Below are 25,852 nucleotides of genomic sequence, written 5' to 3'. Positions count from 1 at the left end.
ATATGTTATTTCTTAGTTTTAATAAAGTTAATCACTTCCATAGAAAAAAACTGGGAAAAAAAATTATGTTTTCACTTGTAAAATGACAAAATAAACGGTTAAAAATTCAACCAAAAATACATTGGCTGGCAGCCAATTTGACAATTTTTTGCTTTAAATTACATTTTTTTTAGGTAAATACATTTTTTTTTCGATCCAATTTTTAGTCAAAGTGGGTAACTTTTATTTTACATTAAAATGGAATATTCAAAAATTTTTTAAGAATTATTTTTTTCATGGGGAAAATACATCTTTAATAGTGATAAACATTTTTAGTGGAGTGCGCCATCTATTTGTAAGTGGTAAAAATGTCAAGGAAACATGACGCGTGAAGTTTGATTGCACATGAAAGTCCGTGCAAGTAGCATAAAATAAATGTTTCGTCTGTTTTTATTAACATAACCGTTAATAATAATAATTAGCAAATCATTGTTTAATAAATGACGTTAGTGATGATTATATTATTACTGTTTTTTTGCGTTTTCCCATGGGTATTGATAGATTTGACCCAATTCGTTATCCGAATGTGATGCACTTTGAGTCAGCTACGATTTGACGCCAGCTAATATTACCAATTTCCATGGTTCAAGGAAATCGTGGGGCCAACTGTCACCTTGACCTCTCCAAATTGACCTCTTAAAAAAGTCAGTGAATGTATAGATTAAAGAGTAGGTGTTGATATATTTGAAATTGCATTTAAAACAAAAGCAATGCATTTTCTATCCAACTTTATGCTAATGCTATGTATTTTATTAATATTGCTAGGATCAGTAGCCAGTGATTGGTCAAGTATTTGCCCCACTCCTTTTATCCAATAACACATATAATAACCTACAGTACATATATATAAATCGGGCCAATCAAAAGAGTTAAAATAAAACATTACTTTAACTTAGTGGCTTACATAAAGGTATTGAATAATGTCATTCATTTCATGACGTGAATGTGTCCCCTGTTGACATTTTAGCTAATATTCGCATGTAGTTACACCAGCTACAAATCAGTCGAGTCCTGGTGATTATTATTGACATATTACTTAATGTTCTCTGTCCTCTCACCGGGGACAGTTCATTTTACGAAGACCGTGTCTCATCACTCGTATGCTACTAATTAACTAAACCACAGAAGCTCTTTGCTAGCATGACCCTGCGGTAAGTCAGAACGCGTTTGGTGGAGTAAGTGAGCGCGCTGTATGATTTGGCTCGCAGTGTGTGAGGAGTTCATTGGAAGAAACGGGTTACGGATAAATGCACAGTACGACGTGGCTCAAAAAGTTCAGCATAGTAGTAATGTTCTAACATACCTTGAGCGAATCACTCCCTGAGTCCTTTACAAGTTCATCGATTAAACACAGGTTAATAAAACAATTGCTTGACGGATTGTGATTGGCTGAAGCTTCAATAGGGATTATTACGTACGCTACTTACTGAAGTACTATACGGTACTTCGTTCTTACCGCGGATAGTTATCTATTGAACACACGTGCAACCAGTATTTTAGTTCAACGATTAAGTCCTTACCAATAGCCTACATTTGGAATTTTAGCCGCAAATACATTGTAAAGTTTTAGATGTTTGAGGAATGTTGAATGGTTGATAGATCAAAACTACTGGTGAATGTCTAAAGACCCGGAGGAGTACTACAAACACTCAGGTATGTCGTGTAAATAGACTTGTGGGAGATCCCATATATGATTGACGCTTTTCGTTTCCTGTGGGTCGGTTGCTCAGGTGAATAGGTCCAGGCGGTCATAAATGATGTACAACATTTCATATTTCTGAGATGTACGGTAGAATACGATTCCTAAAGTGGAAGTTCGATAATTATGCACATTATCCATTCTCTTATTATTAAAAGTGCGTATTTGAGTTCCGTCAACCATGTTATACCTATCAATTAGATTTTTTTAGAATTTAGGTCCATGTGTCCAACTAACTGTTCACCCACCCAATATTTTAGTGCTAAGGGTATCATCTGTTCAAAAAACTTCAGTCATGCTTGATATGGTCCAAAATAAACCGAATGTTACCATCATACAGAGAGTTATAGAAATGAGTGATTACCTGCGCTCAATCATTTGATAAATTGGGTCTGAAATGTTTGTTTATTAACATACGGTATAACTATTAAGATTATTATGTAATTTGATGGTTTATTCAATTTTATTGAAAATAAACCTCTAGCTAGTTTTAGTTTGTAGGTCATTACGTTCTCTGGTTGACCTTTTCGCCACCTCCTGTATAATAGATGATAAATTGAATGAAATATGCTGTAACATAATGATTTGCGATATTTATGCGAGTTTATTTAGAATTTAACAATTTGCCCTTATTCGTTTATTTCTAAACAAAGGATTAGTCAATATATCAGAATCAGATGCCAGAAAAAGAAAAAAAAAAAAATACTGTGTTTTCATGGGTTGTTTAGTAACCAAAATGCAGATTTTTTTTAAAAACTGGTGACTTCATTTGTTGATCCTCTCATCTCACCTTGTCAATTACAACTTGTTTTTTTTTTAAGCAACAATCTAAACAACCAATCAAATGACATTAATTTAATTGCATTCTTTTTTATAGCAAAATTAATTTATCAAATGATTGTCATATTTTAATAACAAAGTTTATTTAATTAAGTTAAAAGGTTTTCTTAAACATAACGTAGAACGTAAAGAAATGTACGTTTTTAATAAATAAAGATTTATACAATTAAACTGACACAAATTAATATTAATAAGTTCCTGAGTATATGGTTTGTAGAAATGTGATATCGGTGTTAGGGTACGTTTTAGGGTGCTTTTGTGACATTGGAGTGGCAAGCCTAGCCCCCACGAGGAACCTGTCAAAATATCGCTTCACGACAGCTGTTTTTTGTTGACATTTTACGCTCTTATATTGCGAATTAAAATAGTCTCCTTCGTGAGTAATTGCCTTCATTCATGGCTTATAATAATGAACTAGTTGGTTGTGGGAATACGATCTCTATCCAGGTATTTTTGTGTACTGTACGTACTACAAATGTACGCTAGCTCACCTCGTATCGTATTTTACAATTATTGGCGCAACCAGGTAAATTCTCAGAACAATTATTGGTATTTTAGATAATTTTATTTATTACTTATTTCTGTTTATTTTTTTAACTGACTTGTATTCATTTCATTTCATACCGGTATTTATTACGCATTCTTTGTATCGCATTTATATTCACTGTTCTGGATATAGGGAATCTCATTGAAAGAAAAGTTAACAATACGTATATCTCTTCCATGTTCTTTACAATATCATTGTTTGTCGCCATTGTTCGGATGTGTTTACAGTGGTGTGCATCTTTTCAATGTTTGTATCTCTTTATTTGTACCAGAATTCATGTTTATAATCCTCAGCATGACTATAGGATTAAACTACTTATGTATATTATCTATTTAGTTATGTTTACCTACGTTTTAGCACTATTGAGATCTATTTAGTTTGGTTGGCTACATTATTTGGATCTTTAATATCACTGAAGCACACTCACAGTGATTGAAGGTTATATCTTATGTGACGTGTGACAGTTACCAGTGTACCCATTTATCCTCCTTACTACATGGTAGATTTGCTCCACATTTTTTAAATATCTGTTTTTCTTTTCCATAGCATCGTCTGATAATATCAGTAGAGCGTATAAACACTGATAGTAAAGAGCTATAAATTGAGCAGATCTGTATACGACGTAGGCGTACTCCGCGCTAGAGGCGACTGAATTAACGTACTGGGTCTCCGACTGGATCATTGCTCTAACCAGACAGGAATATGGCAAATTTAACTTGTGTTTGTGTAATTTTAAGCCTCGTCTTGGGTTCCTGTGAAGGTACCGGGGAAGGCCTCCAGGGTAGGCGTGTCCGCCCCGTCAGTATGCCAGGTATACAGTTTCCTCGCTCTTTCTTCAAAGCCACCCTCCAGGAAACGTCTCCGATAGGTTCAACCGTGATCGAGGTACCACTGACCACCAGTAATTCAGGTAAGACTTTGAACTTGCCGCCAAGACATTCTTAAAATAGTTTAAGTTTTGTATGGATTAAATATAATTTATTCTTGACTTGATCTGACTAAAGATAGATATATTAGAAGATGTAGGTCTCGGTCGGTGTTTAATTGTATAGGCTACCGTACTTTAAATTTATAATACTTTAGTATGCAAGACCAAATTGCACAACATACTTGACTTGAATTAAGTAGGCCCTATCCCACTGTTCTCATCAGAGACACTTTTGACTGTTTTGAGGTTTCAAAGAGTAAACATTTCTGAAACAGGAGTTTTTTTTTTATGGATGAGAAATGAGTTGACGTATCGGGTGGTTGTAAGAGGTATATTCAGAGCGTCATTTCTCGTTGTAAGCGACATTGTGTTGATGATGACAGCTTGGCGTGCCATATGATGATGATGTCGTTTCTGATCAGAGAAGATTGAAGTCTATCTTCTCTGTCTTACTTTTCCCCTCCCCTGATTGCGTTGCGTCAGCCGTGTGATCTGCGGATTCGTTCTTTCAACATTCCTGAGTTATAAGGCAATCCACATATTAAGTTCCCTTGAGCAATAAAAGGGCCATTCGTATAAACATTTCTGTAAAATATATAAACACCTTATTGGTTATTTTGAATAGTTTGGCGCAGGATTATATAGCAATGACAGTGTCAATTTACTACGGCTTTCATTGTGTGCAAGACGATGTCAATGTTCGTATACAATACCAAATCGCAGCACAAATATATCTGACCTGTTTTAATAACTACTTATAATACGTGCATATAGAACTGTCTGAATAGTTGCAAGTGACTCCGCGGCTTAGCACAATTGTTAACACTACATAATAGGGTATTATTCATTTAATCGTTTGAGATTTTATTTCTAAATAAATATAATTGTATAGGTATAGATTTCTGATAAAGTTAACTAGTGTAACTGAACTTTCTTTACACAGAAGGGTATATATTCGGGTTATTCAAATGGCATGTCGACATGTATATAGATAGGTGTTGCATCTCATCCTTTTATATAGTCTTTTTTACGTCCCTGGATCATCATCTCTTTAATTAAATTCGAATTCATTTTTTCTATCCATAACTTCCTACACCGCAATTGGAAAAAATACCTATTTCTACGACTGCCGTTTCAATTAATTATTTCTTATAAATACTTTGTGTTTTTCTTGTTATATTTATTTAAAATTAATGCTAATTCATAATAAGGGAACCCAGGATATTTGAATTGATTTTATGCACCCTCACTTACCTAGGCTTGCGGTCAAACTTCATGATTTCATATGGGAATCACTAAATGCCAATATGCTAGGCTGCATTAGTCATCAATTAAAACCCACCCTACAGTGACTACTGAAATTGTTATTATAAGCATATACTAATATTGTGATGCAATACTTTCGTGTATTTGTAATTGTTTCTGATGAATGGCTTTCACAAACTCTACAAACTTGGGTTGTATCCAATTTACAAACTAATATTCAACATATTGGACAATTAGGATAAATAAACATAATTGAAACGACTTTTAAAATAGTCAGACGCATTTAAGATCATGCATGTTACAATCAATGATTATATTTCGGTATATCATTAAAATGACACAAGCAGCCAATGGCTGACACCGTAGTCGTACATCATAAACATACCTAATAAATTGGTAAAATATTAAATATATAAAAAAACAAAAATAGATCATCATCATACATCAAAACTCACTTACAAACTTCGCTAATCATCCACTTAAGCTTGGTTACCACTATGACGTAACGCAAGGACGTAAACGCAACGCAAGCGTGTTACATTGTTAATCAATGACAGGCAACAGTTCAAATAATCCATCGCTTGTGATTAGTCAAATTGCTTACGTTACGCTTACGTCCTTGTGTTGCGTTCTACAGTAGTGGGAACCAATCTTTAGGACGTAGCGCAATAACGTACACGCGCCGTAAAGTAATGTGACCAATCATGACGTACATATCATACAAACTGTTGCCTATGATTGGTCAACACACCCACGTCATTGTTTGCGTCCAATGAGAACCAAGCTTAATATAATAAATAGACAGGAAAATTGCACGTCTATTTGCCACATCTGTCATTACACCTTTAATTGTGTTACTCCATTAACTTAAATTACCATTCCAATTCCTTTCATCAACAGTTATTTAATTTTAACTCGAAATCAATAGACCGTTGAAACACCGGTTCTGTTCATCCGAATTATCGGATTAGACATTTTTAGTTAATTGTTCTGCTAAAATAAATTAAATTGGTGTTCTATTATACCTTTGTTTGAGACTTTTAACATATTCTGTCAATCTGAGTCAAGGACGTATTGGGACATTTTGTATAGTAACAAATTTGCATTTATACAACTAATAATAATAAGAGAAATACAACGAAGACGTTTACTTTTTCCTCCTCGATTAAAAGTGCTCTTGTCGTGTTTGTTTCGGTCATGTTTCTTCTGCGTAAAGCTTTACGTGACAAAACATATGCCCATATAAACACGACGACGTCATATCACTACCATAATATTTGTGAATTTCACACCTTTTTTTTTCAAACTACTTTGATAGTGTAGACAGAGCTTAAGACTACATCGTGGGCTTCACCTCACATGTTGTGCCAAACTTTTCTCTTTTTTTTTACGCAAATTGTCAATACTATTAATCATGTAGTTAATACACGTATGTCTACACATTAACACAACATAGCAAAACAGATACAAGTGGCCTTAAAGCTCAGGTACAGGCATGAATTTTAAATATAATATTTGGTTAATTGTACATTAATGAAATATTTGTAACAGAAATCGAGACGAAAAAACATGAATTTCCCTTAATATGGTCAAATACAAAATTTGGCAAAATTCTTCCATAAAAACCAGGAAGACTTTTTTTCAGTAGTTAGGTAGTTAACTTAATGTAATAACATGTCTGGTGACTCCCTAGACGGTGAAAAAAGATGGTGGATATACGGTGGATAATTTTTGCTATAGCATGAAAATAAAAATCTGAAGTTGAATAAAAATATCAGAAATGTAATATTCAAGTTATATTACCTATATTTGGTCATCTGATAACATTTTTTACCACACCATTTATTTTTCATAGCTTTTTAAAATGCCTCTCTATTTACAAAATTTGTGTACAAAAGAATAGAGATTTTACTGTGTAATTTGAACTATCCCCCCACTGATAAGAAAGTGCTTATTTTCAACAAGCTAGTGTAACACAAATAAAATCCCAAAAATTATGAAACATAGGGGAAACTATAGATCGATAATTATTGAAATGTATGATCAATAGAAATTTTTTTCCCGCACCTGGCCTTTAAGCGTTGACACCTAAGATTTCAACTTTAATGTATAATGCATTTTTTTGAACTCTTGTTGAACAACATAAATGAGACGGAATTAATAATTACAGTAGCAATCTTGTAGCGAACTGAAGCATTGTTCGAAGCGGACTCATTCACTTTATGGAATTCATCACTCATAACTATTGACAAATCCCTTGGCTTAAAGCAAAGGGCCCTCGAGAATCGAGATTATAGCACTCAAAGGTACACGTAATATACTGTAGGGTTATGAGTTACACCGTAGAGATATTTATCTTTCAGGATTTTTTGAACGATTTTGTGTGCCATTTTGCTTAAATCAGCACAACTTATTGTTATGCTTTTTAAATGATCCACTAGAGACGCAACGTAAAGCGTGGTTCCCACTAGAACGTAATGCAAGGACGTAACGCAACGCAAGTGAATTGACCAATCACAAGCGATGGCTTATTCGCTTGTGATTGCTGTCTATAACTTCGCTTGTCATTGGTTCAAACGCTTGCGTTGCGTTTACGTCCTTGCGTTACGTTATAGTGGGAACCAAGCTTAAGTGATTTGACCAATTACAAGCGATGCATACGTGATGGGGTTATAAAAATACTATAATCGTGCGAGTAATTCTAATGCTCTTTGGAATATTGTTTGCAAATGTATTTATATCGTAAGAAAAACACGTAGGTACTACAGGACTCCTTTTTAAAGAAAACCTCACGTGACACCCACCCGTTTTCTCATTTTAAATGGAAGAAGTTTGGTGGTTAGGCCTAAAGTGAATTAAACTGAATGCCTAATTCAATTGCGGTATGACGAGAGTGCACTTTACCAAACTTCACCAGATGCACAATTCCTTGTTTTATAGGTTACTGTTGTAAAAAATTGAAAGAGGTATCAAATACTCAATTAAGTGGGACTTTAATCAAATTATCCGATAATACCGTTATTGTGAAATGTTTGTGGTATAAAATGTCTCCTTGCAACTGATGTGGAACATTGTGTATAGCAAAGGTTTAAACTTGTTGAAACATTTATGCATTTTTATTGTTCGCTTGGGATTGTCTGAGGTATTTGTGATAGTTTCATAATTAGATGTAAAATTGTAAATAAATCATGTTGAAGAACAGAATGGTCAGCTTATGATTTATGTAGATTTTGGTGATTTGGAAGTTATCATTGCGCGTGTGCAGACTCGTGCGTAGCGGTGTAAATAGACTAAAAATAGAAGTGACAAAACTTGTTTTGAAGTTACTAGATCAGCTGCTGTGCCATCTATAGGTACAGATAGTTAGGACTACTACTGTACAGGGTTAACATTGATCATGGAAGGTCTGTTTTGTTTGCCGGAAGTTTACCAAGTCCCATGTGTAGACCTTCTAAAAAAATTAGCTCGATTCAAATTCAATAATATTAGAAAGCGATTATTAAATGTGGCTTAGGAATGTTTTATTTCTGAAGTAGGCCTACTGGAATTAAAGAATAATTCTTACATTACATAACAGATATTTGCTGTCAACGCAACGTAATAATATCAACAGACCTTTTATGTATCCATAAATGTTATCTTCCGATTTTAAAGCAATGCATTTACAATTGGCCCACAGTTATCAAAACTACAAGTTGGATATTTCAAATATTCTGAATAATGTATGTTTGCTAAATCCATGATAAAACTTCGCTAAACCACACATGATGTCGTTAAGTGTTTTAGTTTTCTTCGTGAACAATTTGTTATCTTCGTGCTTGTCTTAATAATCTCGAAGAAGCAGCAGTTCCCTTGTTTACCCCCTATCTGATCGGTCTATTGCCCGCTATCTGGGTGATATTAATGTGGGGCATACATACTCACACATTACATGACAGCAGGCGCTTAAAGATGTTAAACTATTGTCGATTCAATAGAATCAAATTAGTTAATAGACGTGCTAGCCAGGCATAGCAAACGAACTGGATTGGCATTCATGGTTCTCTTGTAAAGCTTAGTTATAGAAATGAATACAATGTTCACTTCTCTGTCATCTCATCAATTAGGGTTAGATGTAAAAGTTCGAAAAGTTAATTTAATTCTTAAATTCTTAGTTCCCAACCCTCGAAAGGAAATTAGGGTTTTGGAGACCGTCACGAGCCACTAGCGTCCATTCAAGCAAGGTATTGAATTTACTCTATGCAATATGTGCTAAATTTAGTTTATAAAAAGTCCATAGAACCAGTGCTCTTGCAAACAATTACGCCTTAATGATGGGGGAAATTATTTAATAAAGGAAACGGAAATATATAAATATATTACAATTATAGAAATGGAAAGAATGTTCAGTTATAATGTCAACAAAATGGACGTCGATTGCTACTCCTTTTATACATAAGCCTAAGCTTACGTATGTTTAGTTTTGCCAAAATCTAATGGGAATATTTGAAGATCTGAAGCGATAGCACATACATATTTGTCTATCATTATATTTGATATTTGATAAGAATTCAAGAAGGATTTGTAAGTAAACCCTAGGGCCACCTGCACGTTTCTTGACTGGTGATGGATTCTTATCGTAAAGTGTTCACAACCGAAGGGGAAGTTCGTTAATATTTATACAAGAATAATCTGTACAGACAGCGATTATTCACTTTTTCTGCAAATACTATAATATAGGTTGAAGTATGATTACTCCTAAGTTCTGCAGAACCCATAGTAAGTGGTCCCCTATTAATATCAAATTGTCCCCATATTAATATCAAATGTTCCCCTATTAATATCAAATTGTCCCCTAAGACTTACATCTTAGGCCCACATAACAGACAGACTAACTTGCCAAAAACGTTAACTCACTTTTTTATGAGTGTTCATAGAATTGAAATAAAACAAAAATCTGTTTTCAGTATTTCATCACATTTATAGAGTTGATATATTATATATAGACATATAATTTTGTTCGGAAACGGCTCAATTCCATTTGAATTTTGACTAGTACATAATTTATTTATCATTTACCAAGAAAAACAGCAGGAACGTGTAAACCATGTAGGCATATCATCTATTCCTAATTCACTATGCTAAATAATTTGACTCACAATACAAAACATCATTAAATCAATTCTAATTAGATTAGTGGCAATTGCAATTGCTTAATAAGGACAAACTTTGTAATATGTTTGAAGGTAGCAGCTTTAAACAAATCTGATTTTCAATTTGTTTCAGATTATGTGCAATACAAGGTTCATTTTCGTTAACAAATCACCAACTAACAAAATAATAAACTAATATCTTACGTCATGGAGCTAAGTTGTTCTTTCTGTCAATCAACCTATTTAATCATAATTAAAAACTGTCCCAATAAAATATGACAAATTCCAGTTATTATGTACGTATCTACATGTCAATCATTAACACACCATTCACACGTACGTAATATTCATTTTAAATTGAATGGATTCTTGATCAGTCACGCGATAGGACATTATGTTTAAACTTTAAATTTCCTATTAGATACACGCGTACATGTAAATGAATAACCGGCATAAATAACACAGAAAGTACACGCGTGCGTATTTTTCATCGTTTTATACGCGCGCGTGTACTTAGTGCTTCGCGTACAAAACGATGAAAAATGACGCGCGCGTGCAATCTAAGTAAAATTAGATTTCTGTACAGATAACAATTTGCAGAGATCATTAAATAAATAAGGTATAGGCTAGGCCTTGCATCTGGAGATGAATCACGTCTGGGGCTGCTTACTTCCACCGCCTCTCTCCCAAGAACTTTCCTTTTGAAGGAAACGATAATTAGCGATCATATCAGCAAGGTCTCCAGTGAAATTAATAAAATAACTTTACAATTCGTATCAGTCAAATCGGATTACTACACTTAGGTGATCTCGGCAAATTGTTTTATGTTTAATTCATGCCAATTGTCTTGAACTTTATAATCTACTCTCAATACAGAATGTTATCTTCATTTTTTTATTCAATAAAAAAGCCTCCAGCAAATTTTACAATCAAAAATCAAATCTTTAAAATGATGAATAAAATGACAAGATAGATCGAAGTTTTGTCATTAAATTTAATGTTAAAGTTATATGTAAACGTTTCTTAATTCGTAAAAATCAAATCGGATTTATTATATCAATTACCGTATTTTCCTAATTTAAAAAATATTTTTATAGAAAATAAGTTTGCACAATTATATGGAATTATCAATAATTGATTGGTTCTTCTTCTACATGACATTCTCAAATCATAGCCTAAATACTTTTATAGGATAGGTTAACCAATCAGATTTGTTTAAAATGAGCAGTCCAATCAATCAATTGATCAATTTATTAATCGATCAATGGACCAAATCAATTGATCGGGCGATTTGTTAATTTTATCATGATGGGGATATATATTTTCATCGATTGTACAAATAAATAATCATATGATAAATATTTTGTCGGCTTTCAAGTATTGATTTAAAATTATGTGTCATCTTACAACGTTTCAAAACATTCTTCAATGAAATATTTAGCATTGATATGTAATTGTATCTTCCTTAATTTATTCCATAGACGTGTAAAACAGGAACTGCAATTTCAGTTGCTTAACATGTCGTCGGCATGTCCCTTCCATGTCCAACATCATCCTTGAAAGAAATTGTTTTCCCACTGCCACGGACGTCACAACAAAAAACCTAAAATTGAATTGTCCGTGGACATTGAACATCACGTAATATCATAATATTCGTTAAACTCTGTCTACACTATCAAACTTGATGTGATGTGCTTATATGGACATGATTACGTCATATCACTACCATATTTGCGCATATCACTACCTACCATATTTGGGCACATCACACTTTTTATTATCAAACTAGTTTGATAGTGTAGACAGAGCTTTACTTTAATTCTTCTCATGACGGGTATATAGAACGCAAACGCACGCACACGCAGCGCAAGTAATTGGACCAATCAATGGATCTTCCGAACTTCTGATTGGTCAAAATTACCTGGTTGCACATAAACTCTTTCTATTCGTCAAATTGGGAACAACGTTTTAAGGCCTGCTGTTTCACCATCTGTTCTCAGCGTGGTTATATAAATTAAGTTTAAAATATAACATTTAATTACTACAGGCCTACTGTGTTATATTATATTCGGATAATAAAGTGATTATTCGAAGATTTTCTTGCCTTGCTATATTTTGTATTTGTATTGTATCTGAACATTATTCACAAACAATTAAAGCTCTGTCCACACTATCAAATCATGGAGTTATCAAATTAGTTTGACAAAAAAACGTGTGATGTACTCAAATATGGTATAGTGATAAATCATCATGTCCATGGGCACATCACATTTTTTTTATCACATTTTTATAGTGTAGACAAGGCTTAAGTTGTTAAATCGTTTAAATAGATATAATATCTGATATTCAAATAGTTATCTATATTTGAGTAGCTTGAGGAGTCTTTTGTTTCTGTTCGATTCGAGCAATGACTTGAAGAGAATGGTTCGTCGAACGTCATAAATAGTATATTAAATAATAGATTATTGTATGACTTTTCAAGATTTCAACATAGTCTTCAGACATTCAGTAATACTCCCTTTTTTCATAACATAAATAGGTCTAGGTGAACAATACAAACAAGACGGAAACCTCTGCTGGTCAATGTAACATATTCTGCAAATCTATAGTCCCTCTCCACAAACATTGTTACAATGAATTGTATTTTTTTTTTCTTGAATCATTTTCAAAATGATGAATGACAGATTTGGATAACGTAAAGCTCTCTCGGGTTTCCAGGGGCTTTCCCCACTAGAATGATAAACACGAACATGGCAGTAGGCCGGGTGTACGAATCCCCTGACCCGCTGTCCCGCTGTGCTGATTACAAGGGTAGCCCCTGGACTAATTGCGCCACAATGTCGCCTTAGTAATGCGACTATACAGTGAACCGTTTGCCGACGTACCGGGGGAAGGTAATTGCCCATCCCACTGTGTCACTATTTCAAATAGCCTACTACAGTATTAGCAAATAATAAATTGCCGTCACTCATTTTTTCCCGCGCATACAAATGTTCACATAGCGACCAGACGTGTAGACTTTGAGAGTCCCGCGTTTAAATGATGATGTGTACGCACGCGCTATCTATCTGCTGCTTTTTCGTATCAATACCCAACTATACATAACAGATGCTTTTAATTTTAGTTTAGGAGAACAATTTCGCTATCGGGTCATCACTAAAGTACTTTCACAAAAGAAAGCAATGTTCAATATCTTGTCTTTAATATAGATAACCTGTTCCTTATTGTATATCAATGTGGCCTTGATATATTAGGGTTCCTGTTGTTGACCAACTGCAGAAGTGTCACGAAATGTGTATTTCCTTTATTCGGCTGCAACCTCCATCGTGTATCATTCTAAATACTTCATACATCTCATAGTTCTCTGTTTTAATTGTTATAATTTGAGCTCAGTTCACCGACTGTTTATGCACGTAATGTGCACTTAATATAGTTTCGTAGTAATATTTAAATCAATTATTCACTTTATTGTCAGAAAAAGCACAATCTAATAGCAGACCACATACTACTGTAGGGCATCTCATGTTTAACGCCAGGTGATTCATCTAATATCAGGGGTCCAATTCGAATTAACTTGCTACATGTTAAACCCTGTTGTGTTTAAATGATTCTCTAATTTCGATCGTCTCGATTTTTCAGTCTGGTATTTAGACGCGTAAGATCCCCAGATCGAATTGACTTCAAGGTTAAAACATTTGAATACCAACGCAACACAATTCGCCGCCACCACCACGTAACATTAACTTGCGCGTATAAACGAGGAAAACGTCGAATGACAAAAAAAGTTCTGAAATATTGTAGTGATATTTTCAAATTTGGTAGTAATATGACATCAGCATGTCTATATATGGGCACAACATATTTTGTCACATAATGTTTCAGAGTGTAGACAGAGGAAACACATATTTATCCACGTGTTCAATTAAGCGCCACTGATTGGCATAAGAAAGATGAATGCAATAAGTCAAAACGTTTGCTGTGTCCCGATAAAGCAGGAGCTGTGTTTGTGCACTTATTTGAAGGGATTAAACCCGACAAGATGTACTTTACTGGATTTGTAATTTTCTAGAGACTTGCTTAAATGATAACTAACTCTATACTTAGATTACTTCCATTTTTAATTTAAAGGTGGAAGTCTGAGCCTCAAATGTGTTCCATCGATACACACCTGGGACCTATTATAAAAGCCCCATCCTAAGTCATAACCATTTGATGTTTCCATCAATGTTCCATATCTTTAAGACACAAATATTATATAATTTTACATTTTCCCCTGAGAACTGCAAAAAAAAAAGTGATAAGTGAATCATAGTTTGTAAAGTGTAACCAATTTGAAACTTGTATTGACCTGTGAGTTTTGACTTAATTATCAACTTTTATAACGTTTGATAAAAATGGAGGTTACGCGTGAAAAACTGCTGACTAATGGTTAATGAACCGAAGCAGTTACAGAAGTATTAATGGTAGTACTGTTTATGTAACATGCTGATACATATTAAATATTAATAATAATATTAATATTAAATTTATTTTTACAAACCAAAGACGGTAAGTCTCATGTTTTATCAACAGAATGAGTTTGACATTTCCCCCTGAATTCACTATTTTTATTGTGAGTAGTGTTTTACAAAGGTTTGGTACTTTCTTTCTGTCTGTTTTAATTTATCGTGTTCATTTAGGTTTCTGCTTTTTTTCTATAGCCACTGATACCACATCATTGTCATTGTTCCGTAATTTGACTTTTGATTTAATGGTGTAGTAGTTACTGTACTTACATTATGCAGCCACTTTGATCATATACTTTTAATACTTTCTTTTAACTTTATAGAATATCGAGACAATGTGGAATTCAGTTTAAAACTAAGGACATCGAAAGAAGAAGCTCCACCGTTTTCGATCGACCGAAACACTGGTATCATTACGACGACAGGTTCACTCAAAAGCCTCCCGGCTTCCAAATATAATCTACTTGTTCATGCTAAAATACGACATCCTATTGACAATCAGATTTCTACACGAGTCCAGGTTAGAATAATTAGCGCACCGAAATTCCCACCAAAAGGTTTTAAAGGTTACATTGAAGAAAACGTTGTTGGTAATGTTAATGAAACTGTTTTCGCAAAGTGTTCAACAACTAAACTTCAACGAAGTGTTCGTTACACATTGACAAGAGTACAACCAAATCGCGAAGGTCTTTTTAAAGTTTCTAAACTGACTGGTGTGGTGAGCGTACTCTATCCACTCGATTACGAAGACGTACACAGGTATGAACTCACAGTTCGCGCCAAAATTGGAAGACTTTTCTCGGAAACAACTTACGTTGTTCATGTAACGGATAAAAATGATAACGTACCCAAATTCTCGTTTAGTATTCTACACATCAACATCACCGAAAATGATGAATTATCAGATCACCCTCTTAGCCAATTACATGCTAATATTGCAAATGATATTCTGGGTTCACAATCAATAGAATATATCCTTCACAAGGGCGGGAAGGATGTTGTTGATATTGATCTGAAAACAGGACAACTTTTTAACAGGCAGACGATTGATTTTGAACACTACACAAGATTTAACCTGATTGTGCGCGCATATCATGATGATGTATTCTCCCAAGTCAGAGTGGTTATCAACATTTTGGATACAAACGATAACAGACCAACATTGCCAGACTTTGTTGCATTTGTTAACTACTTCCAAGGAAAGACCGGATGGACGGGTTTCTGGATCCCTGCTAGAGATGGAGACGCAGACGACAGGTTGAAATTCAAGGTAATTGAGGGAGGCCAAACGGCAGACGGTAAAGACCTAATAACTGTGGACAGCAATGGGCTAGCTAGGCTGGGAAAAAGTGAGATAGCTTTATCAATCAACGAAACCATCACGACGAGAATGTATATCAGTGTCAGTGGTAAGGAAATAATAAGTGGTTATTGATTTTTACCAAGGCTAGTTTTACAAACAACTTTCCTGTAAATAACAATAGCATTGATGATCAATGTCCAGTTATTGAAATTGATGTCTCTGTTGCATCAATACTTAATTATAACATCAATTATAAATTGCCGAGAAATGTTTTATTAACATCGTGGACATATCGATATTATAATCTCCCTCATGGTTAATAACATTACTAGAATATATCGTAATCTCTCTGTACTTGACTATCTCCATAATTAAAAGTTTTCATTTCTGAATACTGTATTTCACGTACAAGCATTCACGTCTGTGTAATTTCACTCAATTAACTATCTAATTATTATGCAAATTTATACGATGAATATTTATTTTTTAGATGGGACACACACTGTCAAGTCACACTGCCTAATAGAATTGACAATGGTGACTGAAGAGATGTCGTCTTACAGTTTTAAATTGAGGGTGTTTGACGTGACACAGGAGGAGCTTCTTACGATTCCTGGAATAAATCGATTCAGAAAAGCCATCGCTGAAATATTCTTGGTCAACTCCAACAACGTCTTTCTCTTTGATATCGAACCAGTTCATCAATCACGTGATACATACATCACAATAGCTGTACGAGATAGCAACGGGAAGTACTTCTCTGTGGAGTCATCCAAGACGGCTCTTTACCTGTCGTCAGCACAATTGGAATCTAGGCTAGGATTCAGATTCGAACAAGTGCACGAAGACCCCTGTCTGACACGACAGATGTGCTTTAACCATCAGGTATGCCAGCTACGACGTAACGTATACGATACGTCTATGGTGTTCTCTGAAAGACGTGATGTTGTGTATGCGGGTTTATTAATGTCAGATGACACAGAGTGTGTATGTCCGGCAGGATATGGCGGTGAAGACTGTTCAGAACAACTGGACTTGTGTCTAATCTCAAACCCATGTGAAAATGATAGTAAATGCTCGATGGAAGACGGCAGGGTTCTCTGTAATTGTACTGGCTTATTCAAAGGTACGTGAGAATGAATTTTGCTGGTGAAATTTAGTAGTAATAATAATACTATGTAATTATATTATACTATAATAATATAGTAATATTATGCCACCTGAATTAACCTAAAAAAATAATGTTACTGTATAAATCAAATCACGGTATTACAAAATAGGACGGCCAATGATACATTTCTTGTGTGTAAACCTACGGGATATCTGTAGATAAACTTCCCATTCTGCATCCATTGTCGATAAATCTAAATACTTAACTACTAATTAGCTTACATTTGTTGTTAAATCCTATAAATGCCAATTGTAATCGGTAGATAACTATCTAATGCTTATTTTCGGAGTAAATTAAATTCGCATTCAATAATTTTAAATCCAACGATTTATATTTATTTTCGTTTTATTTTTATCGGAATTAATGGTTTAAAGATATTAGGATTATTATTCTGGTAAATGTATACAAAATCCTTGTAGAAATATACTGATATTAAGTGTGCGTGTGTGATACGGATATCGAATCATATAACATAACACATTACTAATAATAATAACCTAAGTAGAAACATCAAAGGAATTCCCAGGACCAAATTCAATAAGTATTGTTTTATGATGATAATAATGTTAAATCATGTTGGCATTAAGCCTACGCTGTATAAGTTACATTACATTAATTATTGAATGGTGCGTTAAATATCCGCTCCGTTAAGCCTTAATAATCGCCCATAATTTAAACCATAACAAATATGCTATTAATAATGGTACTTTATTCAATACATTAATCATAGGTGATACGTGTGCAGAGAGTATTAACCTGTGTCAAGCCGACTTTTGTAAGAATGGGGGAGAGTGTGTAACCCGTCTAGATGGCACGTTCCAGTGTCTGTGTAAGAACGGCTATGATGGGGTTCACTGTGAGCTGACGTCACGCCATTTTACAGGAGATTCATACCTAGCCTTTCCAAGTCTACAATCAAGAAAATCTCTTAATATCACTTTTAGGTAAAATTAGTGACACGTAATGAGTTGCCACTGGAGACGCAACACAACGACGAATTCAACGTTGGGGATTTGACCAATCACAATCGATTGCTTATTCGAACTGTCGCTTGTCATTGGTCAATTCGCTTGCGTTGTGTCCTCTAGTGGGAATCATGCTTTAGACGCATGCGTTCAAATTATGATAGTAATGGTACGTCTTTTGTGCGCGGACGTAAATTGCGAATGAATAAAGAGCAAAGCATGCGCGAATGAATATAAAGGTTTAATCCATCAACGAAGCTTAAATTATGAAATAAAGATTCTTTTTGATATCTTATCAACATTTTTTTGTACGAACATCAGAAAAATGTAGGATACTGTATAAGCGTACTTTCGGTTACATGACAAATAAGTAGCTAGTATTACAACATCACGTAGATGACTTGTATGTTGTCTTACTGAACAGCAGAGTCACGCATCAAACTATTGGCTAATAGTTTGTTGTACTGGCATTTACAGAACCACAATTGGACTAAAGCACTCCTTATCACTATCTATAGGAAATCTCCACAGATTAGAGATGCTTTAGTCTAGACGGCGGCATTACGACGTGCAGTATATATCTAAATCCAATTTGACAATGCGATTTGTTTTATACTTTAAAGCTCTTACAGACAACCCGCAAAACATCATCAGTTACGTCACGTCGCGCATCTAAATACCGATAATAATAGAACGACTCTTGTATGCGTAATTTACGTTTCCACCTTTCACCAAAATATTTGGCTTACCAATATTAATTGAAGTAAAAGGGTTAATAACACTGCCGAAAGAAACCCAATAAAAAAAATGCTACGCCATTATTAGCTCCAGAAGTCGGTTTTTCAACTAACTTTATATAATTTATAGGCCATGGCATATTGATGTGTCTAAAATATGATCCGTATTATTTAATTAATTGATTTGATATAATGGACTTTAACATTTACGTCGGATGTTTTGCAAGAAAGGAACGTGATAGATTGGCAGAAAATATAATGTAATTATATTAACGACATACAGGGAATGTCATTCAATGGGTAACTGTCATTTCACTTTACATCGAGGATGGAGAGAAAGGGTACCGTGTGCACTCTATATAGATGAATTATACATGGACCGACACCGTGCATGCATTGAGCTCCGCTAAAGTATAGCATTTGATCGTGTACGCGCTCGTAATATTAAACCGTGTGCACCAGATGAATTCTACATGGCATGCACACCACCATTCTATGAAAACAGTTTTGATTGTGTACGCGCGCGTTCAAAAGACGTATCACTCTCATCATCATTTAAATGCGCGTTCTTTCTTCATGGCACTTAAACGTCTCTGCGCCCTAATTTTTATTTAAAGCGGTTCATAACATTTCAAGCCTAGATAATCAGTTTTATAATGATTCGATGTTTGTGATTTTTTTTATGATGAAAGCTAAATTTAGCGTACAAAATGTTGATGTCATTCTTTTGTTTTTAGAAAGGAAATATATAAATATTTATTGTCTGTCTGTGAACCGCATTATATTTTCCTTTGTCTGTCGACCATTTCTGGAATTATATCAACGATCACATTATTTTTTACATTTGCTTTAAATCTTGGAGAGGTTAAAATGTTTAAAGAATAACATATTTCAGTCTTCTTTGCTCATCCACGTATCCGTATTAGGATAACTTTATCTCGTGGTGGTCGAGCGGTTAAGACAGTGGAACCGTAATTACGTAACATCGGCAATAAAGGGTTCGAGTCACACTCGCTCCATGGTTCTGGTGGTAGAACGAATCTTGTCTCTTACTATAAACCGTAGGTCCAGTGTACACATCTAGCTCATGTGCACTTTAAAGAACCTAGTACATCTTTTAGGGGTTAGGGGGTTACCACGACGGTGTATTGACTAGTACATCACAGCCACTGATCATAACTTGGCCAACTGGGAGACCAGTTTTTACTGAAGAGGTCGTCCAATAGGCCTATAAATAAAATAATTCAATTCAATTGAAAATATAGACTCTAAGTTTATTAAAAACGATACAAATATTCATCCAATTATATTTTCAGTTTGCAGACATCTCACAAAGATGGCATGCTGCTTTACATAGGTCGTTACAATCACCGCCGAGATTTTCTAGCCCTGGAGATCGTCGACTCAAACTTAATTCTGTCCTTTTCCTTCGGACAGATGACCATGCGGGTGCTAGCTGGAACAGCATGGGGTTTGGATGACCAGGTCTGGCATACCATTACGATGCTATACCATAAGAAAGTGAGTCAGTGCTTAAAGATGATAAGTTAATGTTGGTGGTACTGCAGAGTTTTGTCTGTTGTAGTCGGCGCTGATAAACAGTTGGATGTTATGGGGCAATGGATAAGACCATATAGGCCCTATTTAATTTAAAACTCACAGCTGTTTGTGTATTTAATGTTCTTATTGGTGGTGTTAGTGTTGTGATTTTAAATGATAGACCTACTTCCATATACATTTTAAAATTTCCGTTCATATTAAGTCACACATATTTCTAATTTTGAAGGAAAGCGCCAATTGCGTTCGTAAATTGGCAAGGTCGCCTTTCTATCACTTAAACTTGTCCTTAAAGTTATAGAATTGTCACAAAAACAGTAAAAGTTACATCATCACGTGTTCACAAATTCAAATATCTCACGTAACTTTCTAATGATTGCCACAAAATGTAATTTCTTCGATTGTCAACTGTCTATTTTGTCAAGATGCCACTTGAGAATTTTCCAAAAAACAATGTTTTTTCACATACTATAGCGTGGCTAGGCTAGGCTAGCCTTTAAAGTACTAGTGAACCGCCAGCCAGCCATCCTGGAAGAACACTCATCAGCGGAAATTTAATTTAAACGTACGTTTTCTAGGCCAGCTTTTCAGTTGTTGACTTTGGGGTCGTTTTTTTTTGGACAGATTATAGATGTTGTAATTGATAATTGCAGAAGTATTGAGAATGAGCATAAAATTAGCAACGTTCCCTGTAGTGCCACGGCAACCCAATCAACTAAGGTCAATTGGTAAGTATTAATAAAGAAAATCATAAATTGAATTATATTTAAATAAATACTTCAGATTCCTCACCTATCAGTGAAAACTAAAATTTATAGCATTATTTTTATCATTTTGGAAAATACACACAACTAAAGCTTCGTTCCCACTGGGATGTAATGCAAATGACGTAGCACAACTCAAGTGAGTTGACCAATCACAAGCGACAGTTCGGATGATCCATCGCGTCGTGATTGGTCAAAATAGTTTTGGCGCTTAAAGCGTGGTTCTCACTAGGACGTAACGCAAGGACGTAAACGCAACGCAAGCGAGTTGACCAATGACAAGCCACTGTTCGAATAACCCAATTGTGATTGGTTAAATCACTTACGTTGTCCTTGCGTTGCGTCACTAGTGGAAACCAAGCTTAAATGTCCTTACGTTGCGTCCTAATGGCAAGCGACCTTTAAACAGCACATTAAGAGTATCATGAGCCTCGACTGTGACTGTGACTATTCAGCAGATTTAAAATAAATATACATTTAACCAGAATGACCATTGTACAGATAGCTTAATCCAGGCAGTATCTTGGGTTAACGGTAGTTCATACTTAGATTCTCGGTTCGAATCTACGGTACTGCAGTAGTCATTATGACTAAACCCTTTCTGATAGTCAGGGGGCCAAAGGTTGAGTCAATACGTACTTTACACGTATACAAGTATAATATATGTCTCTAGACAGAATGGTTATGAACCAAAGTAAACCACTAAGGAAGTTAACTCACCTTCTACTTACCTCTTACCGTGCGTTCACACATATTCGATTCCCAATTGTGCGCAGACGATGATGATAAGAACTTTCTGGGTGATTAAACCTAATGTTAGTGACGATAAATTAAACGGCGTCGATGATTAATATTTAATTTATGGTTTTGATGACTGGTATAAATTACAGTTCACTTGCTAAAGACTTGCCTGTGGTTCAGGGCCTTTCGGGTGAATCGAGAATTGAAGCTGGGTGACTACATTAAAGCAGCTCTAGGCCTATCTACACTATAAAACTATACTTTGACAAAAAAAGTGTGATGTTCTCGCATATAGTATGCCCAAATATAGTAGTGATATGACACCATCATGTCTATATATGGGCACATCAAATTTTTGGCAGATAAAGTTTGATAGTGTAGACGGAGCTAGGGAAGAGACTAGTTTAACTTAAGTTTTTTCCCCACTATACCGATGAAAATCTATTTTAATGATTTCCCAAATTGTTACGCAGGTTTTTAGATGTGACGTCACCTCTACTAATTGGCGGTTTACCAGATAATCATAAAGATGAGCGCGTACTTAGTAACGGTTTCCAGGGGTGCTTACAAAACGTGTATGTTGATGGTATCTTGATGGACTTTGCTAGCAACATCATGGACAAGAATACGATGGCTGGATGCAATGCGATTGGTCAACTATGATAACAATTTTAAATGATTGCGTTAAAATTATAAATATTATTATTACGTAAGAAAAGGTTGTTGATGGATGTTTGTGTTTGTAATATATAATGATGTTGAAGCTATGATGTAGGTAGTTTCCCCTGTAGATTTGAAATTGGAGGGTAGATAAAATAGACTTGATACAGGGTCACATCTGTATCACATGGGATATCGGTATCATAATTCTAAACACAAACTGATGAGTAATACTATGTGAAACTGTATTGGAGAATTTTCCAATTATACTGGACAGAATGCCATAATATGTGCAGATACAGTAAAGAGAATCGGGTGATTTAGTATAGGCCCTACCAGTAAATTACGTTAACTATAAAAATTGAAATGATGTCACGTCCCGCACGGATACTGGACGTGGTAACTGCAACATACCGTACTATATAATAAATTGTGTGTGAGGAGTGAGTGATACCACGACACGTATCCTGATATCGCATAGTTATATGCGTGGCGTCGACGTTAAATTGATGAGTGAATCGCTTTATGTCTACCTACAGCCTCCACATTAAGTTCATGATGTATTAAGTTGTTTATAATGTTGATCGAAAATGTTTTTGTCTTAAGCTTGCATAAAATACAGTACATTAAAGCTTTGTTCTAATTAAGAGGCAATTTAAGGACGTAACGCAAGGTGATTTGACCAATTTCAAGCAATGGATTATTCGAACGTGTGATTGGTTAACTCACTTGTGTTGCATCTACGTCCTTGCGTTACGTCCTAGTGTGAACCAAGCTTTAGACGCAACGTAAATAATTCGACCAATCATAATGAGTCCTTCGCTTCTTGCGTTGTGTCATAGTGAGAACCAAGCTTTTAGTTTGATTGTTGGACAATCCAATTCAGACTATCAATAATAAATGTGCAAATAAACAAATAGTGAATAATTTGTAAAAATATTGTTAAAGTTTGCACCATTTTATATTACTAATTTTTATGGATTTGTTAGTTTTAATATACGTGTTTTTAAACTATGTTGTTTTTACGTACGTCTACTGTACCGTAGCGTATGTCAATTATAGGTTTATTAATATTATGCAGGGCATATGTAATTATTTGTTTTTGATATCAACTAATTTAGAATATGTTTTAGAATATATAGTAGGCGATGTTATTAGTCTTTGTAACGTATTACTGTTAGTGAATGGCACACATTTGACGCGCACGTCATAATCTGCGCACGCGTAACATGGTGTAAAGATCTGTTTGCACTATCTAACTTTATGTGACAAAAATGTGATGTGCCCATATATGGACATGATGATGTCATATCACTACCATATTTGGGCATATTGCTACCATATTTGGGCACATCAAATACACGTATCACTTTTTAGACAGAGCTTAATACAAGTGGTGAGTTAGAAATAGGTTGAAGTTTAAATGTTGACTGCTAAAATATGCACTAAGTGGGACTCGGAAAAATGTGCAAAGGCGTACGTCGACGATGAGCCCACGAGCGACATCATCTCTTCCAGATTGTCGCGTTGGTATTCTATTATTCATTTTGAATAACAACAAAATCACGTTTAATAAATTCATATCATTTCAAATTTTGAACAAAATATGAAAACATAGGTAATACAGAAGGTTAACATTTTAAACAGGGTCAATGTCATATATGTATTTTGTCAAAATGTATCTGTATTCAAAATTATTAGCCGTCATTTTTAATGTTAACATATTGGGTTGTTGATATACTATACTTACTTAGATAGCTCCACGTTTACTGTTCACATCCTAGTTGGTGGTTTTATGTTGAAATTTACAATTGAATATTGTTGAGAAGATTATATATAATACGTATAGGCCTACAGGCCAAATTGGGTCCCAAATTGATTTAATTAGTTTATTAATGATTCTGATCTAATCTGTACAAGGCCTCTCTTAATTGAATGATGAATGTCGATATCTTTAAAATCGTTGATCAAATGTTACCGATATTGCAAAGGCTATGGTCTTGACATTTCAAAAACTTATGATTGAAGTTTAATGATAAGTTTAAAACCCAAAATGTGAACGCGAAATACAATTTGTGTCTTGTAATTTATGTATATTCTTAGTTCAACGTCAGAACAATAAAATAGGTCTACTCTACGATAACTAATACTGTATTATAAATAGTAGGCTTTAATAAACAAATGATTCGTTGTGTATATTTCATTTTATAAAAAAAAACGTGACAATGTGACCGATTACAGTATAATTCAATAAATTTGCTGCAATTTAACAATTGTTTCTGAATGTTTTGTGTTTTGAGTCGAGTCTTTCAGCGGAAGTCCACTGTAAATAGTGGTATAATGGTATTAGTGCACGCATATAAGCAGAAGCTGCAGAGTTCGAATCCCAAGATAATCTTACAGACGGGCTCGTAGACCACTTGTTTTGTAATAAGGATAGTGTTATTTTAAGGCACACTGTCACAGAAGGTTCATAAAAAAATAAATCTACACAATTTAATTAAAATAGTTGTGTATAGGCCTAGTATTATTTGAAAGATGTTTTTGTTGAAATTATGTATTATATAAATTATATTATATTGAAAGTAAATTAACTTGTTAACTAATTTGTGATCAATTCAAAATTGTAGCATCATTTTGACAGCTACCCAATAATACAACAGAGAGTAGAATGCTGCTAATTTTAATCAGAAATCGTGTTGGACCGCGACCTAATTCTGTCAACACTTTTGTCAATCTTGCTGGTCATAGGTCAAACATATGGCCGCTTCCAGAGTGTGGCGGTAAATTGTGATAAAGAAAGACGTAAACATGACAAATCTAAGGTACAATATGTGCAAATATTGGGTGTTACAAAACTTTCACATTCGTGTTATTTTATATATTGTAGATTTGAAGTTGTAATTTTAAAATATGTAGGCCTAGGCCTAGCTACCTAGTAGTACAGTAGGCACACACTATCCAGCATGCAGACTGTCAAGCGTGTGTACGCTGTATG

The 25,852-nt window shown here is 34.6% G+C and overlaps 2 protein-coding genes across 2 annotated transcripts in view; both read left to right on the top strand.

Annotated features, from left to right (window-relative positions):
• The first annotated feature begins 1,368 nt into the window (after positions 1-1,368).
• On the top strand, positions 1,369-25,090 carry LOC140047169 (cadherin EGF LAG seven-pass G-type receptor 3-like). The gene is made up of 8 exons (XM_072092023.1): positions 1,369-1,692; positions 3,672-4,035; positions 15,280-16,365; positions 16,750-17,385; positions 18,161-18,374; positions 20,449-20,653; positions 21,314-21,417; positions 22,668-25,090. The coding sequence occupies exons 2-8, from the start codon at positions 3,828-3,830 to the stop codon at positions 22,855-22,857; spliced, it is 2,643 nt and encodes an 880-aa protein (XP_071948124.1). The 5' UTR covers positions 1,369-1,692; positions 3,672-3,827; the 3' UTR covers positions 22,858-25,090.
• A 517-nt stretch (positions 25,091-25,607) lies between these two features.
• LOC140047167 (nucleoporin NUP188-like) overlaps positions 25,608-25,852 on the top strand; it is a 28,466-nt gene continuing 28,221 nt past the window's right edge. Inside the window, exon 1 of the mRNA XM_072092022.1 lies at positions 25,608-25,679. Within this exon, the coding sequence (XP_071948123.1) occupies positions 25,666-25,679 (14 nt within the window). The 5' untranslated portion in view covers positions 25,608-25,665. The remainder of the gene's footprint in view (positions 25,680-25,852) is intronic.

The sequence above is a fragment of the Antedon mediterranea genome, chromosome 4, assembly GCF_964355755.1.
Source record: "Antedon mediterranea chromosome 4, ecAntMedi1.1, whole genome shotgun sequence".
Taxonomy (NCBI): domain Eukaryota; kingdom Metazoa; phylum Echinodermata; class Crinoidea; order Comatulida; family Antedonidae; genus Antedon; species Antedon mediterranea.
Note: the sequence above shows the minus strand (reverse complement) of the source record. Positions and strands in the feature narration are given on the sequence as shown.

Coding starts and splice junctions, on each gene's coding strand:
- LOC140047169 (XM_072092023.1), top strand. CDS start 3,828: ATGGCAAATTTAACTTGTGTTTGTGTAATTTTAAGCCTCGTCTTGGGT. Junction 16,366..16,749: donor AATGTATATCAGTGTCAGTG/GTAAGGAAATAA, acceptor TTTATTTTTTAG/ATGGGACACACACTGTCAAG. Junction 20,654..21,313: donor CGATGCTATACCATAAGAAA/GTGAGTCAGTGC, acceptor TTTTTTGGACAG/ATTATAGATGTTGTAATTGA.